General features: G+C 42.6%; 1 protein-coding gene across 2 annotated transcripts in view; it reads left to right on the top strand.

Annotated features, from left to right (window-relative positions):
• The window catches only part of PRKCE (protein kinase C epsilon), a 391,410-nt gene that overhangs the window by 335,979 nt on the left and 27,960 nt on the right, over positions 1-27,471 (top strand). For both annotated transcript variants that reach the window (XM_048482750.1, XM_048482757.1), the window contains exon 11: positions 3,656-3,810. In XM_048482750.1, the coding sequence (XP_048338707.1) occupies positions 3,656-3,810 (155 nt within the window). The remainder of the gene's footprint in view (positions 1-3,655; positions 3,811-27,471) is intronic.

The following is a 27,471-nucleotide window of genomic DNA, read 5'->3' as shown; positions in this document are numbered from 1 at the left end:
AGACCGAATTGTTCCACCGGGCCTTCGGAGAGACCAGCCGCTGAGGGTGCCCTGCTTTCATCCTCCCCCTGCTGTATAGGGTCCCTAACATCATCGGGACCCATCACTCTTCTTGGGAGGGTTGCATATGGGTTCGTGGGATACTGTTTTAGAATGAAAATTTTAAACTTTTATATATTTATGTTTATATATGCTTTTATATTGTTCACCGCCCTGAGCCCTTTGGGGATAGGGCGGTATACGAAATCAAATAATAAATAAATAAATAAATAATTAGCTGCGCTGGTATAATCCTACACTAGTGGGTAAGGGAGGAACTGTCAAAGATGTGCAAAAGGTTTGGGAATCAGAACTTAGCAATGGGCGAAAGCAAACTCAAAGCATGGCTGCTGGGAAGAGGAGCACTTGGCTGAATTCTGCAGAAATAAGTTAAGGTTTACACTCTTATTTTAAACACCCAGTCAAGTCTTGGGCTGTAAGGCTTATCTGTGTTACATTAATTATAATCAAAGGACAATATGCTTCCATGCCTCTGGATTTAATTATCAGTTCTCTACCAGCTGGCTGTCTTCATTCAATACTCCTGCACCAACACATTCATCCCAGAAGGCTTGATTTTGACCCTGATGAAGCTGGTTTGGGTGCTGATGGTCAGCCGGGATAGCCATGTCATCCAGGCCCCCTGTGGATGGGGTTGGGGGGAGGGAACTGTCGCCATTTGATTGTTTTAAATTGCAGATGGAACTACTGTTTTATATTTTATTGTATGTTTTAATTATGATGTACACTGCCCTGAGCCTACTGGAGAGGGCGTCTAAAAATATAATTAATAAATAAATACCCACCTGCAAAGAGAAGTTCTGCTCACTTTTACTAAATGCTAGTACCTCTAATTCTTTCTGGAAATTCTGAAATATTTTTATTTGGCCTAGAGCCTCTAGATCTCAAAACAGTTAAATATCATATCTGCCCAGGATTACATAAAAAATTAATCTTAACAACTGAAATACAGCTGGCAAAATCTTTAGCAGTCCGATTAGTGCAGGCACTTTAGGAGGGTACCTAATTGATCTACAGTGCACTTGGTTTTAAGCCCAGAACAATAATGATGCTGCTCTTCAGTCATCCTTGCCTGGGCACCAGAGTTGTGTCAAGAGATGCTGCTTGCGAGGGCCATTCCTTTAGGGCAGACCGCTTGAAGTTTCAGGCAGTGATTCAAGCAAAAGAATTCTTTCCCTGGTGCTAAGATCAGGCAACCCCAAATGTCTGGCTTGGTTAGTAGCTTTAATTCTGAATGAAGAGGGAAAAGCATGAGTATGCAGAGAGAAGGTTTCTCCTGCAGGAGAAAGTAGGAGGTCCTAGACCAGGGGTCTGCATCCTGAGGCTCTCCAGATGTTTATGGACTACAATTCCCATCAGCCCCTGCCAGCCTGGCCAATTGGCCATGCTGGCATAGGCTAATTGGATTTGCAGTCCATGAACATCTGGAGAGCCGCAGGTTGCAGATCTCTGTCCTAGACCCGTGGTGGCAAACCTTTGGCACTCCAGATGTTATGGACTACAATTCCCATCAGCCCCTAGCAGGGGCTGATGGCAATTGTAGTCCATAACATCTAGAGTGCCAAAGGTTTGCCACCACTGTCCTAGACTATATTGTTTGACCTCTTTTCTGCAGCTAGTTATCAGGCCTACTTTTAGTCCCTTATCTTCAGTGGCAACCATGTATTTCCAAGGGTGTATCTCCAAGGACCTCTAAGAACACACCTTTTGCTTCCAGTGCAATGAGATATACACAATATATGTTCTCTGGTCAACTTGGTTCTTTCATGTGATTTCAAGTTGCAGGAAATTTGCCCCTGAGCATCAGCTGTCCTTTCCAACTTCACAAGAGTATGACAATCAAAGGTAATCAATAGTCTTAAGGTGGAAACCTTCTTTCACTTTAGTCAGACCATAGCGGTACCTTCCTTCTGCGCTAGACTCAGTCACCCAAAGGATGAGGTTGGTTTAAGCTGGACATGAGAAGGATCTTAAAAAGATACATTAAGATTACAGAAACCTGCAATTAGATGCTCTGTTTGTGTTATATATCCCAAATAGGTTGGGGCCAAAAGTTTCTAAAAGTTCCATTTCAAGATGGGTAAAACTTTGTATTCAGCTGGCCAGTAGCTCCCAGGGGTCATAGGTTCCATGTCCATTAGTGGCTCACTCAACCGGGATGGCATTCATCTTCCATTGATCTTCCATTGATGAGGTGTGTAGAGTAGCCACCTGGTGCTCATTTTCAACCTTTGTATGTCATTGTGGACTGGACCAGTGCAGATCACCTGAGGTGATCTTTGGCAGACATGTCCTACAAGTTCTGCAGGAGCAGTGACAGATAGGAAATCTTAGTTGGGGTTGCATGATTGATTTCCTTTCCAGTGCCTGAAGCTCTGGTACATAACCAACCTGGATGACTGTAGCCCCACTGAAAGAGAATGACACTTTGGACTCACTGTGAAGGTGACTTCTCTTCAGTGGGGCCAAGTCATCCAGGACCTACACACACATCTCCCCACCCAAAAGAAAGGAATGTGTACACAATCATAGGTAGGAGATTTTTAGGGTTTTGGGACACTGGAGAGGCTCAGCCCCCTTGGTCCAGGAGCCCCTTGCAAGAAATTTGCATAGCCCTGCCTGAACAAAGAAGGCTGAACCTAAGCAGCCTGGATGGCTTTACCCCACTAAAGAGAAGACACCTTCACAGTAAGTCCAAAGTGTTGTTTACTTATCACTGTTGTGTAAACCCAGTTAAATACATATTCTTGGCAGTTGAGCCCCTGTCAGAACTGACGGTTCAGTGGAAAGCCAGGCGTGCAAAAAGTAAGCAAATACATACAATAACAAGTTGGTCTCAGGCAATGAATTCTGCAAATTGAGAACGCAAATGTGGATGTGACGTTGTATCAGATCAGTTGAAATCCTTATAGTCATGCTTGTGTCACAGGATAGCCATTGAACTAAAGGGGGTAGCACCATCCTCTGCCTAACTGCTTTGGTGGCATCTCCGAGCAGGATCATCACAGGACAGACAAGCATGGTGCAAAGAGTAAAGAATCTGAGTTTGGTTGTCAGTCTGTGGTTCCCTTCCCTGATAGTATCTGCTTAATATGAAATGCTTGCAATGAGGGTGGGGGGATTTCAAGAGGCCTCCATTTGCCCAGCAGCTATACTGGTTTTTTCAACCAGCACTCCTACTATTCTGAAAAAATCTGAAGATGAGGACAGTCTACAGTTGCACGTGAACATTATCACATCAGTGGCTTGCTTGATGCAGAGAACCTTTGTGAGATCTCAAGACACTTGTGCAAAATTTCCCAGTGGATTGTGCTCCTGGTAAATGTTTCCTTGAAAAGTTAAATGTGGAAATTCTACATAAACGTCAGTGATTCGCCAACTACTTTCAAAGATCCTAAAATTTTCACGATTTGCTATTCATCTTCTGATAAAAACCCACGCTTTCATTGGTCGGCTCTCTTGTTCCCAAAGTGCTGTTTTTGTTTCTTCCGTCTCTGGATACAAATCCTCGTTTCCTAACGTGCCATACGCATACAGTGAGCCTTTGTCCAGCTGAAAGAAGTCAGCTAAATGGTATTATTTTCATGAATTTCAGGACCGCCTCTTTTTCGTCATGGAGTATGTCAATGGAGGAGACCTGATGTTTCAAATTCAACGTTCACGCAAGTTTGATGAGCCTCGCTCCCGCTTCTATGCCGCAGAAGTCACATCGGCACTCATGTTCCTCCATCACCATGGCGTCATCTACAGGTATTTTCTTGTGGGGTTTGAAATAAAGAATTCTTGAGGCTCTTGCTTTGACTTTGGCTGAAATCCCTTGTCTCTTAGCAACCAGATTGGCTGGGTTTTTTTCTCCTCTTCTTTTTTTTTCGGGGAGGGAAGGTTGTTAATCATTCCAAATGTTAACATCTGAATAGTCGCCAGCTGTACATGCCAGTTTTGTATTATAAGACAAGTAAAGCTTTTCTAAAAAGCTTGGCACACTGTGACCCAGAGCTGACTTCGGCGTGCAGCTCAGTGCAATCTCTTCAGTTTTCTCCCTTTACCATGGATTTCCTCTCATTTTCAAACTCCCTGCCACTTCCTGCATTTGTTTGTCCTACTTGTCTCCAGTCTGATAGAGCCTGGATAATCATTTTAGGGAGGTTTTTGTACATGGTACCCTTTCCTCTTGACTGAGAGGGCAAAGACTCGGCCTCTGACAGGAAGCCCCTTGTTGCAGACCAGTTGGCTTTGCTTCTTCGAGCTCCAGATCCCCCAAGCAAACAATAAGAAAATTCAATTGCTAATCTTTCTGTCAGCCCCCTCCCCCTGAAAAGGAACCCATTTATGCAGCCTTAGTGAAGAATGCCCCAAGGGATAAATATTTATTATTAGAAACAAGGAACTACTTGAGAAATTTTCACTTACTATCTCTGTGTTTATTAAGGCCTTTATCTTGTCGTTTCACCCTTCCTCTCTTTCTTTTTATTTTTTCAAAAAAAAAAATTTGGCAGCTTTTCACTAGTTCAGATAAATCTTGGCAGCAGCCTACTGAATGAGCTGCAGTTAGAGAAGTTGGCTGTAGGATCACTTCTTTTTCACAAAGTACCCTAAGGCTGGCGTTCACAAAGCGCTATTCACACTTTACACAGCAAAAGGGTTCACTGCTTGTACAGCAGCAGCAGGCCCTGGAAAGCGGAAGAAATGCATGTGTTTGGAAGCACGCAGGGACATGCAATGAGCATGGGCCCAGCAAGCACTCATGCCACATTTATAGCATGCATTTTGCATGTTATGGTTCACAGTGCTTGCTGCTCCAAGCAACGGAATAGATGTTGCTCAGAAATAGAAAGCTGAGCGACACTCTGCACACAGATGAACATAGCAGGCCATTGGTCCACAGGGCTCAATGCTGTCTGTTCTGACAGAGCTTTTCCTCATGGGGTCTTTTCATCAGTTGTGGCCTCCTATGGATTTGATTTATCCCCTGATTTCTTCACACATTTTTACACATTTAGTTTTTGCTTCTTTTTGTTTGTTCCCCCTCTCTCCATTTTTTTCCTAATTCAAGACCACTTTTATCTGGATTTTGAGTCACCTGTCTCCTCATTCGCAATGATTCTGTCAGTTTTCTTTCTCCCACCTACTCACCATCCCACTTTTTGATGATTGAAATGTCATTATTGTCATGACTGGTTTTGTTTTCATTTTTGAAAACACTAAAATACTGATATAGCATTGTAATGATAGGTGTAGGAATTCTCAACATTCCTTTTTTAATAAGTGAGTCTCTAGACTCTTCCCTTGGTATGACACCACCAATGGCAGCAGTCTCCTCCCTTAAAAATCCAGATTATTTAGGGCACGTACAGAAAAAAAAAATAAACTGACTATAAAATGGTGAAATGCAGAGAGAGGGCAGATGTGTGGAGGAACGCTGCCCCAAACAATTCCAAAACTTGTGGATCAACTGCCAAGAAAATCAGGAGTAAGTTGAGTGCGCAGAAAAGCTCACAGCCATTGCATACAACAAACAGGTTGGTCTCTGATAGGCACAAATATAGCTTATTCTTATACCTGCTGTTCCCCTGGCACACTCAAAACAATTAAAGGCTTCCATGTTTGGGAAGCAGGGCATCAAGCTATCACATGCACACGTGAATTGGGGTTTGTTTCCTTCCCCTTCCTACTAGAATTCTGAACAGAACCTTAGAATCCTATGTTGCATGAAAGAAACAATCTCCATCTTGCTACATCTCATGAGGTGAGCCCACAAGAACCATTTATGCCCATTGTGGACAAACCTATATTCATCATAGTATCTGGATGTAGTCAATATCTGGTATCTGGATGTAGTCAATGCTCTTGGTATTTTCCCGTGTGGGCATCCAAAAATTCTGAACCATTGATTTTTTTTTCTTTTACTTCTCTGGGTTGAGCCTCAGGCCAGGTACCTCAGGCCTTTGCCTCACTTGGTCCCATGAGGCCAACCAGATTGTCCCAGTGATGACATTAGCTCTGTTATAAAAATTAAAAAATGCTGTCACCCTTGGAGTTTAAAACTTTATAGGCCAGTTTCAATTATATACCAGTGACTGGACAACTCTTTGGAACTTCAGTTGTGAAATCTAATCACAATGTCAATTGCTCTGTTGTAGATATAGAACTCAAACTGTCTTGGCCCAGAGAGCATACAAGCATGGCTGGCATGGCGAAAGAAGTCAGAGTTTCACATTGGGCTCCATTTGGTTTGATGAACCACAAGCAAAGCAGATCTATTCCATGTAGATGTGGGTTTTCCTTTAGCCAGTGCTGTCTGAAGTCCCCTTCTAGCCATGTTGTAACCAGAATCTAAAAAGCCATGTCACTTGGCTTTTGGAGAAGGGCTCCGTCTCTGAGTTGATGTCATTTGGATTCTCTTTAGGTAAAAGAATCAATCGATCAAATATGAGCGGCCTTATCTGATCCCAGTGCTTTGAATGAAAACAAAAGTCACATTCTTTGCTGATGTAAATATTTTCATAAAAGATACATTGTTGTATCAAAGGCCTTCCTTGTCCCAAAGCACCTCCTTTTGCTTTCTCCCATTTTAAGAGTTTCCATTTAATTATTAGTTCCCGTAGGCAATATTCTACTCTCCATGAGCAGGGCTCTCTCTTGATGTCTAATGTTACATGACAGAGGCCCGGAGACTTTTCCCAATTTCTTAACCACATTTAAGATTGCAGGTGTCCCCTCAGGCTCCTTAACTCCTTCTCCCTTCTCTACCTTCCCTACCATTCTTTTCCAGTATTAGCTATGATGTAGCACCATTATTTGAAGCTGATTTTTATACCCAGGTTATAGGTAATCATGGTTAGCATTATTTTTGGTGTAAGCAGAATGTTACTCCATGGGTTATGCTGAAAATAAATTTGTAAAGATTGAATCATCATATTTATACTTCCAAAAATCAATACAATTAGTTTATTCATAGCATTTGTAGCCTTTCTCATGAAGACCCAAGACTGAGTCTCAGTTTCTTGCAAACCTTATTATGCTGTTTTCCATCTTGTAATTTTCTGAGTTGCACTCTTTCCTAAAATCTAACTAACCATTCTTCACAGTTAACATTTTTAACTTCTTCCATGGGGGGGGGGGGGGGGGGCGGCAGTGATATTGTGGCCATTCAACAAACCTAGTAAAATAGTTTGAGTTGTCATTGGTTCCTATAGTTCGTAACTCACTCATTTTTCCCCTCACAATTGTTTAGCAGTCTTGCAAGCATATTAGTTGTCCATAGTGTAGATGAGGAATCAGCAGATAGGAAATTGCTGGAAACAAGCAGAAATTGCTGGAAAACTATCAGAAATTGATGGGAAATAATCAGTGAAGGCAGCGTTAAGATAAAAAGAGAAAACTGCCCTTCACACTCAATGTGAGTGAGTTCACTCATTCCTGGTGAAGCCGAAACCCTTATTCTCTACCCCAGAGGTCAACATGGCTCTGCAAGTTTGCCCAAGCAAAGACGCCCAGCGTCTAGCAGATCTCTGTCTTGCTTCTGATGAAGCAGGCGTCCATAACATTGTCCTTCAGAAGTTCTTGATGTGTGTGGGGGTGTTGTGCATATGGAAAAAGTAATTTTGTTGTGTACCATTTGTTATGTTATGTACAATTTTGTTATGTACCATTTGAAGAAGGGCTTTTTCCCTGTTTGCCTTAGACACTTTCCTCACAGGTCAATAAACGCACAGTATAGAACCCGTGCTGGGGGGGGAACTTTGCATGGATCCCGCTCCTAGCGCGAGTTTGCTCCGTGTTCCCCCCGCCCCCACTCCAGGTTTTTCAAGAATCACACTATTTGTGATTCTTTTGTTTTAACGTGGATTGCAACCATGGGCCGAGCGAACGGCTGTCCCGGGAAGCCCGTTACTTGGCCATGCTTTCCTTTTTTTTCAGTCCCTGCCTCTCTGTTGTGTAGCTATGGAGGGGCACAGGGACGGCAGCATGGCTGTGAAGGTCCATGGCTGCCAGGCTTCGTAGCTATGCAGCGGAGAGAGGTAAGTGGGAAAAAAGCGCCTTGGTTTGAAGGCACGCACCCCGGCCAGTGTGCTTGCTGACCATGGGACGCCTAGCCATGCTAACGGCTCAGGGCTATGATGGGTCAATTTATTCCAGCTGCAACCTGCTTTTCATTTGTTGTGTGGGAAGGCCAGAAACTTACTGCTAGTCTGTGTCACTGTTTGATCTTGACTGTTATATATGTGTATAACTAACAGTAATCTGAGAGAGAACCCATCTGTCCAGCACAGTTCTTGCTGATGGACCCACCACCAATACATAGAATTCCTAAGTTATGAAAGGGAGGAACTCCCTCATAATTTCACTGTAGATAATAACTAGCATTTCTATCATGCAGAACACTTCACTTACTTTATCTTAGCAATCTTTTCAGCAGACCTGTAAAATACACTGGTATTTGTTGAGAGAAGTAGCCTACGTCCAGGACCCAAGTGCAAGGGGTGAAGGGTGTTGCAAGTTTTTACCAAACACCAAGGTACTATGCTTGGGCCTTTGCTACAATTACCTAATGAGTTTGTGGGTGAGATGAGAGTTGAACTTCGTATTAAGTTTTCCTTCCTCCAAGGAGTTCAACATAGTATATTTGGTTCTTCAGCTCCTCTTTAATCCTCACAAGAATCTTCAGACATGGTGGCTGGCCCACGTTTACCAATAGAGTTTCCTAGTAATGTGAGGTTTCAACCCCATTCTCCCTGGTCCTGACCTGACACTGTAACTGCTACATTATGCTAGCTTCAGTGATTTCCCAGTTCACAACTCCTGGCATTCCCAGTTCACAACTCCTTGGTATACTTTGACAAATCCTTGCCAGAAAGATGGAATTCACTATTTTCACTCATGCCCATGCTAGAATTTCTCTCTTTTGACACTACCTGTAAGACATTGCATCACGTAAGCACAGCCTTGGCCTTATTATTTGGATAATAGTGTGGGGCTTTTGTGAAATGAGAATAAGAGAGACAGTAGGAGACTGCCAAGAAGCATGCCAAGTTTACATTCCTAAGAGGGCAGCCTTTTTCCTGTAAGGTTTGTAGGAAGGGGACCAATGCTTTCTGTCAGATAACAGCAAAATAATTCTTCTGAGAGGATGTGTGGACACAATATTTATTTTTTGTCTTCTGTTGCAACTTCTTTTAGATTATTTGATTGCTATATCTACAAAACCTTGTATTATCTTTTAGCATCATGTGGGGGTGATTTCTCTTCCAGCAGTAGACGGGAGAATAGAGGTATCGCCTTGTCATATGACAACTAAATAAGTGCATATTGTACAAGATTTTTGAAATTTCTAACCAATATATATATTGTTTCTATCAAATTGGAGGCAGGCCACTTCTTCAGATTACTTATAAATTAACATAAGCAACTGTGTTGGCTTCTAATTCAGAGTTCTGGCTTCAGTCTTTAAATCCTGAAATGGTCTGGGACCAGGGTACATCAGGGACCACCTCCTGTTAAGTGAGCTTACCCACATACTTTGCTCATGATGACAGCCTCATTCCTTTGTGGTTGGAGGCATGAAAGATGGTTATACAGAAAGGACATTCTCAACTTTGGCACGGTGATCAGAACTCTCTTCCCAGCAAGACTCATCTTTCTTCATCTCTTCTGGGTTCCAAACAGCTGGTCCAAACAATTTTGGTCTAGTGGATATTATGAATTAATTGATACTCGGGTACAAATTGTCAGGAGCTGAAGGTATAACGGCTGCATGGCAAAACCCTTGATTGCCTTAATTGCCTGCTGAAGGACTAACTACAGTAACCTGTTGGCAGTCAGCCAAAGGGAATGACTAAGCATGATTGCATCAGCTATATATATGAGTCACGTGACCTTTGACTGTACTAGCCATAGGCTAATTAATGTATCATAGTGTATATAAGTAAGCTAACTCAGTTAAGCATGTTCCTTGCTGGGGACAGGACCTAAGCCGAAGGCTCTGTCCGTTTAAACTGTATATATTGTATCAATGCCAATACATTCTTTCTTTGCGTGAACTCCCTGGCTCCAGTGGTTATTACCGCACTCTGTATATGCTCAGTTGCGCCTACGCTGTCAACTCATGTCAGGTTATGGGCCCAGTTGCCGCTAGGCGTCGTACAACCCACTGGTGAGTAACATTGCCTAGTGGGTGGAGCGAAGAGTGTGGCGTAGTCATGACGGGTCCTACACATGGGCTGCTGTTTGAAAGGCTCAATGAGTCCAATTACGTCTCATGGGTGGAGAAAATGAAATGCTTCCTCATCCGGGAAGGACTCTGGAAAGCTGCACAGAAAGCTCCAGATATGGACGACGATGATGAGGTGGAGGCTGATGAGAAAGCCAGAGCAGCCATTGTTCTAGCAGTGGAAAATAGCCAATTGGTGTTCCTGCGAGATAAAACAACAGCTTTGGGGTGTTGGACTGCCCTGAAAGAGTTGTACCAGAGGACAACAGCGGGCTCCAAGCTGATTCTGGTGCGTAGACTCTTTAATCTCAAGTTGCATGAAGGCAATGTGATTTCCCATCTGCAACAAATGAGGGGACTCTTTGCTGATTTGTCCGATAGAGGTTTGGCTTTTGATAATAATCTGCAAGCTTTAATTTTGCTCTCCTCTCTCAGCACACAATGGGACCCATTAGTGGATGGTTTACAAAGTGTGCCAGAGGATGATTTAACATTGGACTATGTGTCCGGGAGGCTTTTGGAATGGAAGGGGCAAAGGGATTTACGTGCCTACCCTCAGCCTCCAGTGAACAACAGCATCAGCAAGGACCGAGGTGACAAATTGGCAGAGGCGAATGCTGTTTGCAGATGTTACACCTGTGGAGCAACCAACCACCTAGCGAGGAATTGCCAGCAAGGGCGACAGCGACCCAGACGTCAGCAACAGGCTGTGCAGAGGACCGGGAAAGGAAGCGCCTTTCTGGTGCAACGTACCCAAGCACCGAAATCTATGTGGCTTTTGGACACCGGGTCTACAGAACATATAGTAGCAAGGGCAAGTTCACTGCAGAAGAAGAGGACACCGGATATTGGAGAGGTGACTCTTGCTGACAGCTCTGCAGCTGTTGTACAGTCCCAAGGAGAAGTGTTTTTACAAGCTATGGGGATTACCCTGCAGAACGTGTTACACATACCAAGTATGGCGCATAATCTATTAAGCGTGTCCAGGTTGGCACTGGATGGGTATGTATGTACTTTTACTGGGACAGGGTGCTCCATAGCCAGGGATGGGGACATTGTGGCACAGGGTGTATTAAGTAACAGACTTTATAAATTAACTGTGGACAGTAACACCCCTGTGACATGTGATGTTCCAACTACTGTGTGTGGGGTAAATGACCCACTGCACCCAGCTAATTGTGTGCACAACTTCCACAGGAAATGTGGGCATGTGAGCTTCAAAGTACTCAAACAAACAGCACAAATGTGTGGTGTGCAATTTGCCAAATGTGATTGTTTTCTAGAGTGCAAAGTGTGTTTGAGTGGGAAAGTGAAAACGCATCCAGTGGCAAGACAAAGCCCAAGGGTAACTAAGGACCCTTTCGCTTTGGTGCACTGCGATATAGCACAATCGTATGGTGTTTCCATCGGGGGTGCCAAATATGTGTTTGTAATTGTGGACGATGCCACACGCTTCACTTTCTCCTATTTCTTAAAAAAGAAGAGTGAAGCCTTCCATGTATTTAAATTATGGCATACAAGGATCTGTAAACAATTTGGATGTGATGTGAAAACAATCCAGATTGATGGTGCTGGAGAATTTCTAAGTAACCAATTTACTGAGTGGCAAAACATGCAAGGAATAGATAGACGAGTGTCTAATTCCTATGTGCATTCTGAAAATGGTTTAGCAGAGAAAGATTGGTGTACTGAAACAAATGGTGCGCTGTGCCATGCTAGACGCAAATGCAAAGGATAGTCTCTGGGCGGAGGCATGGGCTTACTGTGCATTATGTCATGAACAGATTATTCAGCGAAGCACTCAGTGACATCCCGTATAGGAAGCTCTATGGTAAGGCACCTAAGTTAGACCACCTTCATACTTTTGGTTCATATGCCAATGTTCTGGTGCCTCCACAGAAAAGGAAGCGAAAGGTGCACTCACAAAGGCTTCAGTTTGTGGGTGTCCAAGTGGGTATGAAGGCTTTCAGGTTCCTATTACCAAATGGTCAGGTACTATTTGCCAGAAGTGCTGAGTTTGAGAAGCATTCTGGTTGGTCCCGGCTGCATAGCAATTTAGACTCCCTGCTTTCTAAGCAAGAAAGTCCATCTGTCATTCTGCCATATGCTGATAAACATATTGAGAGAATGAGACAAAGAACTGAAACTGAAAGTTCTTCTGAGGTAGAGTGTGAAAGACACAAGTCTAGTGTTCCTGTTAAAGCTGAATCAGACTCAGAAAGTGATAAGGAGAAAGAACCAATTCCCAACAGGTCTGCACGTGTGACTAAAGGGAAACCACCCCAGAGGTTTGGGTATGACACACAACACAAAATGAAGACAGAGAATTGAGCAGTGAATGTTTTACAAACAAATACTGATGAATGGTCTGAACCAAACAATTATCAAGAGGTTTTGCACAGGGATGAAGTTGAGCAAAAGCGATGGTTTGAGGCTATGAACTCAGAGTTCAAATCTTTAATCGACCTAGATGTTTTCACTGAGGTTGATATGCCAAAAGGAAGAACTCTGTTGGACTCCAGATGGGTCTATAAAAGAAAGCTTTTAGCGAATGGTGAAACGCTTTTTAAAGCCAGATTAGTAGCTAGAGGTTTCAAACAAAATTTTCCTGAGGACTTTACTGAAACCTATGCTGCTACAGCTAGGTATGAATCCATCAGGTTGTGTTTGGCTATTGCTGAACAAAGGGGGTATGTCTCCAAGCAATTAGATGTGTGTACCGCCTACCCGAATGCAAAGGTGGATGCGGCGATATATAGAAGACCACCACCTGGTTACAGGTGTAAAACAAATAAGAGTTTGGTTACTGAAAGCGTGCTCTTTATGGTTTTAAAACAATCAGCACATATGTGGAGAAACCATTTAGATGACCTGAATTTGGTGAAAGAGGGTTTTCAAAGTTGTGCCACTGATTCCTGTGTCTATAAAACAGGGAAATCAGGTGCTGAAAGCGTTCCTAGTAGTGTGGAGTCGATGACATCATAATACTAACAGAAACCGAAAAGGAACTGAACAAAGTGTTTCAGACTTTAAGTAAACACATTAAAGTGCGTGATCTAGGTGAAATAAAATCCTACCTAAGTATGGAATTTGTACAAACTGCTGAGGGTTTATTACTGCACCAAGAGGGTAAAATAAAAGAGCTCTTGGAGAGAACACAAATGGTTAACTCACTCAGCAAGCAAACACCCATGGTAGTAGGTTTCCAAGAACTAGACAGGACACAAGAATGTGATGACTCGGGTCTCTACAGAAATGTAATCGGGTCTTTGCAGTATATTGCTTCCATTAGCAGACCAGATATTTCACATGCTGTCAACGTACTCAGTAGACGATGCCAACAACCAACTGAAACAGACTGGACTGGGGTAAAAAGGGTACTGAAATACCTTAATGCAACCATGTCTAAAGGTTTACTGCTGTGTCCAGACCAAACTACCAACATTGCTGGGTATGCAGATAGCAGTTTTGCGAATGAAGAGAACAATACGTCTTGTACCGGGTATGTGATAACCTACGCAGGTGTACCCATTTTATGGGCATCATTTAAGCAAAAACTAGTAGCACAAAGCAGCTGTGAGGCCGAATACAGTGCTGTGAATAGTTGTGCTTTAGACATGCAATGGGTGTCTGAATTAGCTAAAGACTTAGGTCTCAAGGTACCAAAACCAAGCATATTATTCAATGACTCTCAAAGTTGTATACAGTCTCTTAAAGGCGAATCTGTTAAGACCAGAACAAAGTATATAGGAGTACGCTATCAAAACATCAGACAGATGATTCAAACAGGACTCATTGTGGCAAGCTTCCTACCTTCACAGGACAATAAGGCAGACATCCTGACCAAGCCATTAACCTCTATAAAACATGAAAGAGGCGCAGAGTTGTTGGGTATAACTGATGCATCTCTGAAGTAACTGATGCATCTCTGAAGTAAGTCAGCCATGTTATGGAATGTAAGGCATACACTAAATTGATATATGTGTAAATGTAACTGTTAATGTGATAAACAAAAATGTGATGTAGGTTTGCCAAGCATCTGGGAAGGGGTGTCAGGAGCTGAAGGTATAACAGCTGCATGGCAAAACCCTTGATTGCCTTAATTGCCTGCTGAAGGACTAACTACAGTAACCTGTTGGCAGTCAGCCAAAGGGAATGACTAAGCATGATTGCATCAGCTATATATATGAGTCACGTGACCTTTGACTGTACTAGCCATAGGCTAATTAATGTATCATAGTGTATATAAGTAAGCTAACTCAGTTAAGCATGTTCCTTGCTGGGGACAGGACCTAAGCCGAAGGCTCTGTCCGTTTAAACTGTATATATTGTATCAATGCCAATACATTCTTTCTTTGCGTGAACTCCCTGGCTCCAGTGGTTATTGCCGCACTCTGTATATGCTCAGTTGCGCCTACGCTGTCAACTCATGTCACAAATTACATTGTGTAACTGCTGTTAGTTGCTTTTGATCTCTTCTCATTTGACTTATTTTAGAAATTGCTAATTTCTTTTAATCAGCACCATGTTTCAGGAAAGTGAGCAAGCCTGGTGGGGCTCATGGTTGACAGGTGGCTCCCACTTTGGAAACAGCCACCGCCAAGGGTATGGATAAACTGGGAGTCACCCAGAGATGCATGCCTCCTTCCAGGGATAGAAGTAAATGTGGCTGTCTGGGTTGATGGTCATTGCAAATGTGGCTCTCCAGGAACTGTAGAATGAGTACCACTGTCTTAAGAAGCCAAAAGGCAGGCCCAAAAATGTTTCAGGCAAATAAATAAAATACGCTATTGCTATGAACTTTGCAAGAACTTTATCCAGGAAATTAAACCACTGAATCTCCAATTCAAATTATACCACAGGCAGAAACCTTGTGTTATATGGAGGATTTTACAATGGAAAATGAGTTGCTTCTGTTCTGAATCAAACAAATCAGCCTCTCTGGGAAACTGCCTTTTTCCTTGTCATCAATCTCCCATCTCCCAGCCTACCTTCTACTATCCCCCTTATTTTATCCTGAGTGCCTTCAGAAGCCATGAAGGCCAGAAGAGTGCTTGTCCTCTTCCCTGCCCACTTCAACCAAGAATCAGTTTGAGATGTAAAATGTGTCTGTAGCACATCCCTTTGGCACTGTTAAATAGCTGCTTGGAGATCCCCAGCCATGCCTCTTAGTAGAGCAAGGCCCAGCTTATTAATACTCAGTTATACATTGTTCAAGTGAATTCTTCTGATAATAGTAGAGAATAGTGTCTTTAAACACTCGCAGCCCATTAGGCCAAGTTGTTTTAGGAAACTATATACTTAGGCAATTCTTTTAGTTCCCCTTGCCAAGACTCCTGAGCAGTTCCAGAACTATTAGTTCAGAATGTGTTTGAACTATTTTAAAAACCATTAATCATCCGTTAGGCCACAGATTTTCCCTTGCTGCTTTTTAGCCATTAGACCATAAAATTGCCCTTTGAAGCCTTGTGATAGCTGGTAAATAAACCATTAAAGATTCTACTAAATGCACTGGGTACAGTGGTTAAGTTCCGATCCTTTCTCTACAGTTTGATCTCATAGGTCAGGTGCTGTCAACTAACATCCTCTAGGGCATTCCTAATGCCGCAACCGTTTAATACAGTTCCTCATGTTGTGGTGACCCCCAACCCTAACATTTATCCATTTTACAGATGGAGAACATTGATGCAGAAAGTCTTAGGCGACCCCTGTGAAAGGGTCGTTCGACCTCCAAGGGGTCCCAACCCCCAGGTTGAGAACCACTGCTCTAGGGCCTAGGCCAACTCTAACCCACTGAAAGATGCCATTCCCTCCCCCTCCCCAACTCCATTAATCCAGTGGCAAGAGTAGAATATGCAGGTAACAATGATCAATGTATGTATGAGATTATCAACTGTCAAAATAAGAGTACCTTTCAGATGTTGTGTTTCCTTCATCTACTGATTCCTTCCTAGCATTATCTAATGTATTATCTAGACTTCATGATAACATGTATCCTATCTCTCTACTCAGAAAATTTTAAGCCTTCCTCCAATCTTAATAGACTTGTGGCTGTTCCATCAGAGAAAGAACTACTTAAGTTGGAAGTCTCCTTAAGAGGTAAAGGAAGACTTAAGGTTCCCATGCCAGAAAAAAAAAATTAAGCTGAGGATCCACTGCTGGCCATTTAGTGAGAAGCTTAATTCATCAGTATTAAGATACTTTGCATGGATTTTATGTATTAAATTAAGATGTATGTGGTTACTCTAAAATACTATTAAGAAATTTGCACTGGGTTAATTTAGTTTCGTTTGGTTTTTGTTTTATTCCTGTATATACTGAAAAGGGCTCTTGTACAGTTAGAAAAATTGTTTACAATAGTATTCCAGTGTCATATCTTTCCCAAGTCACAAGCACATGAATTTTTTTCCAAGGGGGAGGGGGAGACAACAAATCTAGGTTCATGAACTTTTGTTATTGGAACTCTAATAGCAGAAATTAGAACCTTCCTTATAAGTCCTTGTAAGTCGACATCTTGTTAAGACACCACATATTTTATACACTTTCATTATTTTAAGCTCTGTAAATAACATAAACATCTGTTGTTATGTCACAGACATTTTATATGAATTTGTCCACAAACAGAATTCCCATTAAAAAGTCTTCTGAAAGATCATCTTTCATCAGTGGAAATGGGGGAACAGGGGGTAGAAATATTGTAGGGCTTGCTTCTTCTCTTCCAAGGATTCCCTTGAGAGTACAGCTGAGCAATCTGTTTTCTTTTGTAAAGTTTTATAAAAATAAAAGAAATATGTGCTATATTAACTTGGGACTATGGAATGCCAGTGAGTTAGCCATCAAAGAATGGGAATGTTCGAATTCTGTAGCTTAGCTCCTTAGGACATTGTGAACTTAGGCTTTTCAAATATGCAACTAACAGAGAGGACAGAGAAAAAGGACTGTTCTGCTGATGTTACAAAACTGTTTAATTGTGCTCTCAGATAGCTTCATCCTTTCTGCATTTTTAAGGGTTGGGGTACTCCTTGGTGAAAGTCACTTTCCTCCTCTTCTAAGTTATCTGATAGTACTTCTCCAACTTGTGCCAGAGTAGCAGTCCTGGGGAAAGAAGTGGATGTCCATCATCTTGTTAAATTTTTACCATGAAAGTTAATTTCACTATAGGCATGTTGATATTATGACATGTAGGGTGATTTCCTATTTCATGATGATGTAGAATGTACTTTTATAACTGAGAACACCCAGCATGGTTTGAAATACAATATGGATGCATAAACACTGCATGCTCTACAATCACCATTGTGAATTTCATGCATGGTAAAATTCCTTCCATTTGGCAGGATGCCATTGACTGAAAACTGAGTGATTGTAGGGATAAATCCCTCTCTAGGATAATTTGGTAATCTCTTTGGGTTCACACCCAGCCAACCTTGCAGGATTTCTTTTATTTTGATTGTCTAGATCTAGAACATCCTTTCTTGAGATATTCTGGATAGTTACAACAACATAGCCACATTTTGTTTGTTTGTTTGTTTTAGATTGCCCTCCCCCGGAGGGCTCAGGGCTGTGTACATCAACATATAATAGTATAAATCTCAGTAAAATCTGCATAAAACAATGAGTTAAAACTTGCAACACAATAGATTAATAACAAAATATATAATTTACCAGACTATATAAAATTTTCTTCCGATTTGGCACAAAGCTCAATGGCGAACAGTCTGCGTTCTCTCTCTCTCTCTCTCTCTCTCTCTTGCATTCTACTAGAAAATTATGGAACGGTGCCAAAATCAGTCAGCATTCCTTAAATCAGACAAAACATTACTATTCTGTATGCGTGCTCAGATGTAAGACCATCTAAACATTTATTAATGTTTGCCAAAGAACCCACAAATGTTTGCAAAAGAACCCAAACCAGGATTTCAGATTGTGACTTGATCCTGTAGAGATTAAAGCATGGTACACAATTGGGATGAAATCACAAACTGGAGGTTACCTTAGAAGCACTGCCTTTCTTTGCTATGCACAAGGAGAGGCGAGAGGAAGTGCACCACGCCAGGATCATTCCTGTAATGGCAAAGCTTCATTACTTATGAATGATGCTGTTGTCTGTCTGACTTCCTGTCTTCTACTCTGTGCTCAGAATATACATCAAGAAAAAGACGAATTGTTTTATATTCCCCTTTTTCTGTACCTTTAAGGAATCTGAAAGCAGTTTACAATCATTTTCCCTTCCCCTCCCCACAACAGACACCTTATGAAATGGGTGGAGCTGAGAGGGTTCTGGGAGAACTGTCACTGGCCCAAGGTCATATCCAGTTGGCTTCATGTGTTGGAGCGGGGAATCAACCCAGTTCTCCAAATTAGAGACATCCCTCTTAACCATTGTGTCACACTTGCTCTCTTATTCATAAATAATTATTATTAAGAAATAAATAAATACCGAATAGGCCAATGTTATAAATTAAAAGTAAAACTTCCCATGCTGTCATTCAGTGGCGAAGCCACCAGGGGGCCAGGGTTACGCAACTCACCGGGTGCACCGATTCTGGTCACGTGGGGGTGGAAAAATACCCCTGCAGTCCCGCCCGCGGTGCCCCCCACTCCACACGGCACACCCCCCACTTACTTTTAGGAATGGAACATCCCAGAGAAGAAGCCTGCCTACGTTGCCTGGGCCTGGTGGGAACTACATTTCCCAGGGGCTCCTGGGAAATGTAGTTCCCACCAGGCCCAGTCAACGCAGGCAGGCTTCTTTGACCTGCTCTTTTCCTAAAAGTAAGTGGGATGGGGTGCCGCCGGGGGGGGCTGTGGGGGGCTGCGGGGGGGGGGAGCCAGAGTGTGCACCGGGCGCACTCTGGCCTAGCTACGCTTCTGCTGTCTTCAGGGTGCCCTGGAACTTGTTACTTCTCAAGGAAGTGAACCACCACAAAACATTCTGGCTAGTGTCAGTATACTTTCCTCTTACTTAACATTAATCAGGTATTATATTTGTCATACAGAAGCTGTCAGGAGATGTAAAAAGAGGGTCCTGGCAAAGGAAAGCAGCCTGCAAGGCAGTAATCTAGAAGAGGTTTCCTTTATTCATAGTATAACTTCAAAATTATCAGATTATAGTTGTGATATGGGGGGGGAATCAAACCAGTGGGAGGGATAGAGCAACAGGAATTCTGCACAGCAGTGAACTTAGTTGGATCTGAAGATATTTCAGACTTCTTTTTTCTTCTTCTGTTACACCTACCCAGAGTATGGTATGTCCTGGAAACAAAGCAAGCCGCCTGATAATAGAATGCAGGAAATGTCTTTAATGACTTCTGATTACAACAGTAGCTCCTTCGATGTGTGTTTAAGGGAAACAATCATGAAGCTGTATAGAGCAGCAGTGTATGAGTTTGTGTAAATAAATAAATGGCTATTTATTTGTGAGCTATAATCTGTGCCAGGATTTTTCTTCATTGTATTCTACAGGAAAAACTGGAAAATTGATAGTTGGAGAGATAACAAGCAATATCTGCTCTTGGGGATTTGTTGCCTGATAATAACTCAGCAGCCTCGTGGCACAGAGTGGTAAGCTGCAGTACTGCAGTCAAACTCTGCTCACAACCTGAGTTCAATCCTGACTGGAGTCAGTGTCAGGTAACCAGCTCAGGATTGATTCAGCCTTCCAGCCTTCCACGGATGGTAAAACGAATACCCATCTTACTGGGGGTAAAGTGTAGATAAGGCAATGGCTGACCACCCAAAAACAGCCTGCCTGGTAAAAGTTGTGATGTGATGTCACCGCATGGGTGACCCAGTGCTTCTACAAGGGACTACCTTTACCTTTTTAAAAATAATAACTATGTTCATATGTTGTGTTGAAAACCCCATGAAGGGTCATCATTAGTTGGCTACAACTTGTCACTTTCCATCACCAATAATAAGCAGGTCTCCCAAATTAAGCAAGTGTTTTGCAGATAAAGTGAGCACAATTGGAGCTCTTACTCCCATTCATGCCTTTTTCTTCTCTGTAGTGAGGCCACAGGAGTCCAAAATCCAGGCAGCCTAATTTAGTTGTTGTTGTTTGTTTGCTTGCTTGTTTGTTTGTTTATATTCCACCTTTCATGATTAAAAGTATCACAATTTAAAATCAACAAAAGGAAACCCCAAATAAGTCCTGTCCCACCCCCCAAAAGGTGCCTGCAGTTTATACCCCATTAACAAATTAGATGGCTTTGCAGTGCATCCTAAACATTTCTAAAGATCGAGCCCACCTCAATTCCATATGGAGTCCATTCCACAAAACAGGAACTACAAGGGTACAGGCACAGGCTCTGGTTGATGCCCGCCAGGCTACCTCAAGTGGGGGCAGTTCGAAGGCTATAGTCGGCAAGTTATAAAAGCATGGATCGGCGTAGCCAGAACAGCTTTGTCTAAGTGTGAGAGTTGTTGAACCAGATGTAGCTGATAGACAGTGCTGTTGGCCAGTACAGCAGCCTGATTTTCAAACAGCAAGAATGTGTCCATTGGCACCCCCAAGCTCTTAACCTATTCTGCAAATGCCAATTACTCAGACAAAAGATAATTAAGAGATCCTCCAGAAAAGCAAAAGTCTAGGGCATTGCCAGGACCATCGAGAACTGGGTGGGTGGGGTGGGGCCCTGTTTTTAAGACTTCAGTGCTTCCACACCTATCCTGCCAACCTTGAGGGTATCCTAGTGATGCAGTGCCAAAATGGATGCCATCCTCAGCATTGACTCGGTGTCATCCATAAGGACAAAAAACCTGCCTGGACAAGCCTCCTACTAGCATTAACTTGCAAAACAACCTGCCTCACCCTCTCATAAAGTAATTAGGAAGAGACAATACCTTCAGCCTGGGAAGACAGTTTCCATTCCAGCCTCAGCCTACCTGCCCCCTTGAAACAAAGGGTATGCTAAAATGATTTCATCAAGAGTTCCTGCCAGCTATTCTTATAAACACTAATCCCATCTTCTAGCTTCCTGTCTAACCCCTCCAACAACCACCTTTATCTGCATTGGCATTGTCCTGGATCTGTGATTGGATCAGGTCCACCCAAAATCTAATCATCTCTAGGCACTCCTTGGGCTTAGAACATTAAGCCTAGATGGCAACCATTAAGTATAAGTATCCACCACTTAATTTGTGTCCTTGTCTTGTTTTTTCTCCGGAGAAAAAGAGCCACCTTTGTCCTAAAAAGATTAAGCTCTCTTAGCATGGCTAGAGGGCCTGATCTTCCCTTCAAATTAACTGTTCACCCTGCAGTCAGTGCCCAGCATTTGCTGGACTAATGTCTGGTTCAGTTGCACTGCATGCAGTCTTCTTTCACCCCATCCCTTTGGAGCTCACTGCAGGCATTGAACTCTGCGTTTCTGGATCCCTTCTTCAGGATAAGGTAATTATCATCCTTACCCCCCCCCCCAAAATCCCTCTCTATCTCAGACTTATACCCTCAGCTCTGTACATAGCCCAGGACTGTGTGAATTCTCTGTGTCCTCCAATCATTTTGTGTAATTGTACATTTATTATTTACTGTTTCTAACAAAATTGTTACACTTTTACTCCTGCTTCCTGCAGATTTCTTGTAGAAACAGTCTCTACAAATGATGGTAGAAAAGATCTTGGAATAGTTATCCAGCTGCTTGTTAAGCACAATCTACCCTTGCTAATTCCCAACTTTAAAAAGGGACAAACCACAGCATTTTGGGTAACAATGGGTCCACAATTCTTATGAACATGTACAATTAAATATGTAAGTTAATATGTGTATGTGTAAAGTCCAATCAAGTCACAGCCCCCTTGTGGTAACCCCAAAAGTTTTTCAAGGCAAGTGATTAAGCAGAGGTGGTTTGTCATTTTCTTCTTCTGCAAGTCTTCTTTGACAATCTTCGATCCATGTACCAAGCCTGCTTAGCATATGAGATCTACCAAAATCAGGGTATACTGGGGGTACCATCTTTTAGCACTATAGCTTTTTTCATTCTCATGATAGAGTTGGTCAGAAGTGGTTTATCATTGCCTTCTTCTGCACAGTACTAACCAGAGATTGCTGAAGTGACACTGCCATTCCCAAGATATAATCTGTGCCATTGTCAAGTTATAATCTGTGCCATTGTCTACGAAAGATAGTCTATCAGTGTCACTTTCCACTACTGCTGCTGCCCAGTAGCTAGCCTTTAAGGATTGCTCTGTCCCTGTCACCATTGGAACTGTCTGTTCTTTTCTGTTGACGTGGACATTGATCCCAGAAGGGAGTAGACACATCTTAGTCTGGTGTCTTATCTGTGACCATTCTACCTTAAGTGACTCTGATAGGAGCCAAGCCTCTTGGCCTCTAGACCCCTTTTGGTATTGCTCTCAGAATCACTGACACATGCAAACCCCCTCACCACACTAAGGTGTGAATCCAAAATGGGGACTCTTGCAGCAGAAGAAAATAATTCCCTTCTGTTGCAAATAGATCTGGTAAAATTTCACTTTAATTTTGGTTTAGATTTCATTATATCCTTCCATTTGGGATCCATAAACGCCAGTTCCATACCATTCACCACAGGTGGATGCAGTTCCTCTGAAACATCAGACTTTTCAGCCAGCATCATCTCTGTCTTGTCTGAATTCAGTTTCATCTTGTCTTGCCTAAGCAACCTGGTCCTGGTGTCAAAGCACTGGTTCAGAGCCAAGACAGATACCTCTGGAGGTTTGGATAAAGAAATATAGAGCTGGGTGTCATCTGCATATTGATGACATTCAACCCTGAACCTGCAGACAGTTTCATTCAGCAGTCTCATAAATGCTGAAAACCCTAGGAGGAGAGAACAGAACTATGGCACTCCACTAGATAGTTCTCGCCCCATTGATTCTTCTCCTCTGCTGAAAACTCTTGGCATGAAATCAGACAGGAAAGACTGAAGCCTCCAAAAAGCTGGTCCCCTAATTCCAACTGGTGAATAAAAATGGCATGGCCAAATTTGTCCCCTGTCCAGCTTTAAATAAACATCTACCTCCACTGCAACTCAAGCTGTCTCTGTTCTGAACCCAGCCCTGAAACCATATTAAAATAGGATGAGAGTAAATATATCTTCCAGAAATTCCATGAGCTACTCTGCCATCACCATACTAATAGGTTGCTAGCTCTCCTATATGCTGGTTTTCAAAGAGAAATGACATAGTTATAGGAATCCGTGTTTGTAATCTACCTGTACCAGCAATACCCTCCTCCTGATCCTTCAGTCATACCACCCAGTCTGTCAGTTCAACAAGGAGCAAAGAACTGTAGGACTCTGACATGCTTTGCCTCAGAGTTATCACAGTCAGCCTCCTCTATCACAGTACCTGATTTGCCCATCTCCCTACATTTCTACTTCAAAAACAGAGCTCTAACCCAACTCCAGACAATTTTTATGTTGGTGTATTCTAAGGCATATGTCTCTATCCTTTATGAACCTGCAGGCTCCTTTAAAATTGTGACACAAGGTGGTGGATATAACCACCAGGTAGCTACCACAGAAGGTGGAACCAGCCGCAAATTATCAGGGACTGAGATTCTCCATAACTCTTCAGCATTTCAAACAGAAACTCTGTTTAACTGGATTCCTTTTCAAATGAATTCTTTTAACTGTTTTCAATAAATTATTTTAATTTTCTTGCTTACATAGCAGTTTACCTTCAGTCATGTAGTGAAGATCCTTGTGCCATGGTGGCAGCTGCTCCCAAAGCAATGATGTTTTCAATCTGCACAGCCAGTCAAAGAAGCACTGCTGGGCAAAAGCATTCATAAACACCTGGTGAACACCAGGAAAAGTGTTGGCAGGTGCTATCAATCACCATAACTGAGGGGACCAGAAGTAATGCAGTCACCATTTCTGTACTGCTGGTGGCTCATTAACACTCTGCTTTCAATCAGCTCAAGCTTGAAGGCTTTAGACTTGGTGCAGATGATTGGCAATCCTACACAATCTTCTACAGTACAGTGCAGGGCAACTGGAGATCTTGTAGCTCTCAGACGTCATATGGAGATGCCAGTAATATGAGACAGAAGTCCATATAGAACTTATATGTGTGACTTGCAATCTTGAGATCCCAGGAGTACAAAAACAGTTGATACAATCATGTGAATGAGGAATTGGTTGTACAGGCGCCAGTTGTACAGGCGCCAGCAAAGGTTATATAGTGAATGCTTCCACATAACCTGCAAATGACTCTGAGCAATCATATTTTGAGAAGTACATTACTCTGAGCTATTTGTTTGACTAGTTCAAATATATTAGGTGTAGCTTCTGGACCATTCATTTTAGAACAGTTCTGCTTACTCAATTTCCTCAAAGGCTTGAAGAGCCATGTCTGGCCACTGGATACAGTTTGAGGGCTTTCTTTTGACAATTATCTTTAGTTTCTTTATGTCAAGTAAGATTTACACACACACACACACACACACACACACACACACACACACACACACACACAAGCGGGCCCAGCCACGCGTTGCTGTGGCAATCGTCCTTCTCATCACAGTCTGCAACCCACACAGATGTCCGTGCAGGTCCAATGATCCGCAGCATAGCCTTTTGGGGTGGTCAAATGGAATCCCTCTTTCCCTTTTCAATTCACATTGTTATGTGTTGCTGTCTTGTTTTTTTAGTATAAGGTAACCCTTTCCATTCCACAGCGGAACTGTCCAGAGTGCGAATCCCGCTGTCCATGAGGCTGGTTGACACACACAGTCCTGGCTTGGGGAAGGCAGAACTGGGGCAAGGAGGCTATCCCAGTCAGGCAGCAGAGGCAGGGTGGTGAGGCGCTCAGATCGAGGCCAGCTCCCTGGGTTCTTAAAGGGCCATGTGCAAAAGAAGCAGAGCCAGTAGTGTTGGTTACAGCCCCACCCTCTGCGTGGATTTTCTTAGAAAAGGCAAAACTCCAGCTCGCTTTTAGTAAAAGAGAGCTGTGACGAATATGGGTGAGGAAGTGAGGAGGTGGTGGTTGGATGTGAGGGAGGGCAGAGTGAGGTGTGTGAGGATGAGTTGGATGTGTATTTTGTGGTAGCAGTGGGTGAGGCACAGAGAGTGAAAGTTACCTGCGTGTGAGGGGGGGGGAACCCTACCTGGTGTCTCACATGGCAAAGTGTGTATGTGTTTCACTTCCAGTTGTATTACCTAACAGTGTTACCTATTTACTGTTTTCAATGCTCATCTCTGCCCATCTGCGCGAACATTCTAAGCCCTCATACCAAGGCCTCAGGCCTCAGACATGCTGCACGAACATTCTAAGGATGACAGTTAAACACAAACAGCTTCATGGCCTGGTGCGCCAGGAAAAAGATGTTTTACCTGGCTCAGGTATGGACTTTTGGTGATTTGAAGGTCCGATTACCTGCCCGCAACAGGGAGGAACGTCATGTGAAAATTTGGGGGCGATCCGTCCAGCCGTTTCGGCGTTAGGGAGTGACTAACAAAGTCACGGTTTGCTTTTTATATATAGATTTTTATATAAGTTTATATATATAAAGTTAGACCCATGCTGTTGTGCCCAGTCACAAAATCACTGACTGCAACATACTTTTTTAAAGTTTCTGTTAGTAAGCAGTAGAAATTATGTTTTTATTTTTTCTTCTTTTTAAAATGAGAATGCAAGAGACAATAGATATCTACCAGTAGATATTCTAGTTTCTCTAGAAAACCATGCACTCAAAGCCCAGCCAGTGTTTTGCTGTGCATTATGATTCTTCATCATTAATCTTCCATTAGTTTGCAAGATATGCTCATTTGACATTTATCTATGCACGTACTCAAAGTACCTGAATAATAGGTTGTTGAGAAGTCAAATTAACCTTTTCAACAGATCTGAATGTAAAATTCAACAACAATATGACTATAGATAAATTTGGCCTCTGAGGACATGCTGACCTTATTTTTTAAGCATTCAACCATCACACTTGATCAGGTAGAATTTCCTAGCGTCATACCATCCTTTGAGAATCTCTCATCAAGTGGCTTTTCCCCCCAGGTAGCTTTCTTCTTAGCTGTTTTGCTTGAAAGGATTATGACCATACAAGGAAAAATAGTTCTCATTTTACACCTCACTTCCTCTGTTCTTGAGTATTGATTTTATTTATTTGATCATAATCACAGGCCAACTTAACTGTCCAATCTTTTTTCCCTAATAAGTAAATAGTAAATGGCACTGTGCCTTTATGGTAAAGCTACCTGAACAAATAAATCCTGTTCTTGGCAACACTATTGACTTTACTGGGCTGCCAAAGGAACAGTTTAGTACGCTGTGGTCTTATTAAAATATTAATGATGTTACCTGGAGGCCACTCAAAAGTATTCCCTTATGGCAACATTTGATGTGGTGGGCCAACACTTAAACACCTCTTTCCAATCTCAAGCCTACAAAGGGCAACCTGGGGATTGTTAGGCAGGGACTCATCCTATAGGCCACTGTAGAACTTGGGCCAAAGAAGGAGACTGCCAGAAAAATCAGCATTTTTACCCCACCAGCTGCCTGAATAGCCCTGACTAGCCCCATCTCATCGGAGCTTAGAAACTAGTACTTGGATGGGATGACTGGATTTGCTATATAGAGAAAGGTAATGGCAAAGCACCTTTGCTCATTTCTTGCCTTAAAAACCCCATTGTCCTGAGATTGCTAAGAATCAGTTGCAACTTGACAGAACACAGTGATTAAACTAGATAAGATCAATTGCTAGTCCATTACACCTCACGTCCTCTGTTCTTGAGTATTGATTTTATTTATTTGGTCATAATCACAGGCCAACTTACTGTCCAATCTTTCCCCCCTAATAAGTAAAGAGTAAAGGGCACTGTGCCTTTATGGTAACACCTAAAATCATGCAGATTAGTCTTGCTTACTGGCCTGACCATTTAGAAGACTATATTCTTAATGGTTACAGACCCTCAGTGGCTTCAGACATTACTTTTGCCACAGTGGTGCTGTGTTCCACCACCAGGGGCTCTGGATTGGGCTGCTTCTTGCTTGACATGATTGTCATGGGGATAATAGGAGAAGAGGAAAATGTTGTGTGCTAATTACAGAAGCACAAATGAAGTAAATAAATACCAGCAGCTTCAGAGGTATGTTTTATGTAAGAAAAGTAGGGCAGGTGGAAAGGGTTACATACAGAGGTGGGATCCAGCAGGTTCTCACAGGTTCCCGAGAGTAGGTTACTAATTATTTGTGTGTGCCGAGAG

Source organism: Sphaerodactylus townsendi, linkage group LG01 (assembly GCF_021028975.2).
Source record: "Sphaerodactylus townsendi isolate TG3544 linkage group LG01, MPM_Stown_v2.3, whole genome shotgun sequence".
Lineage (NCBI taxonomy): Eukaryota > Metazoa > Chordata > Lepidosauria > Squamata > Sphaerodactylidae > Sphaerodactylus > Sphaerodactylus townsendi.
Note: the sequence above shows the minus strand (reverse complement) of the source record. Positions and strands in the feature narration are given on the sequence as shown.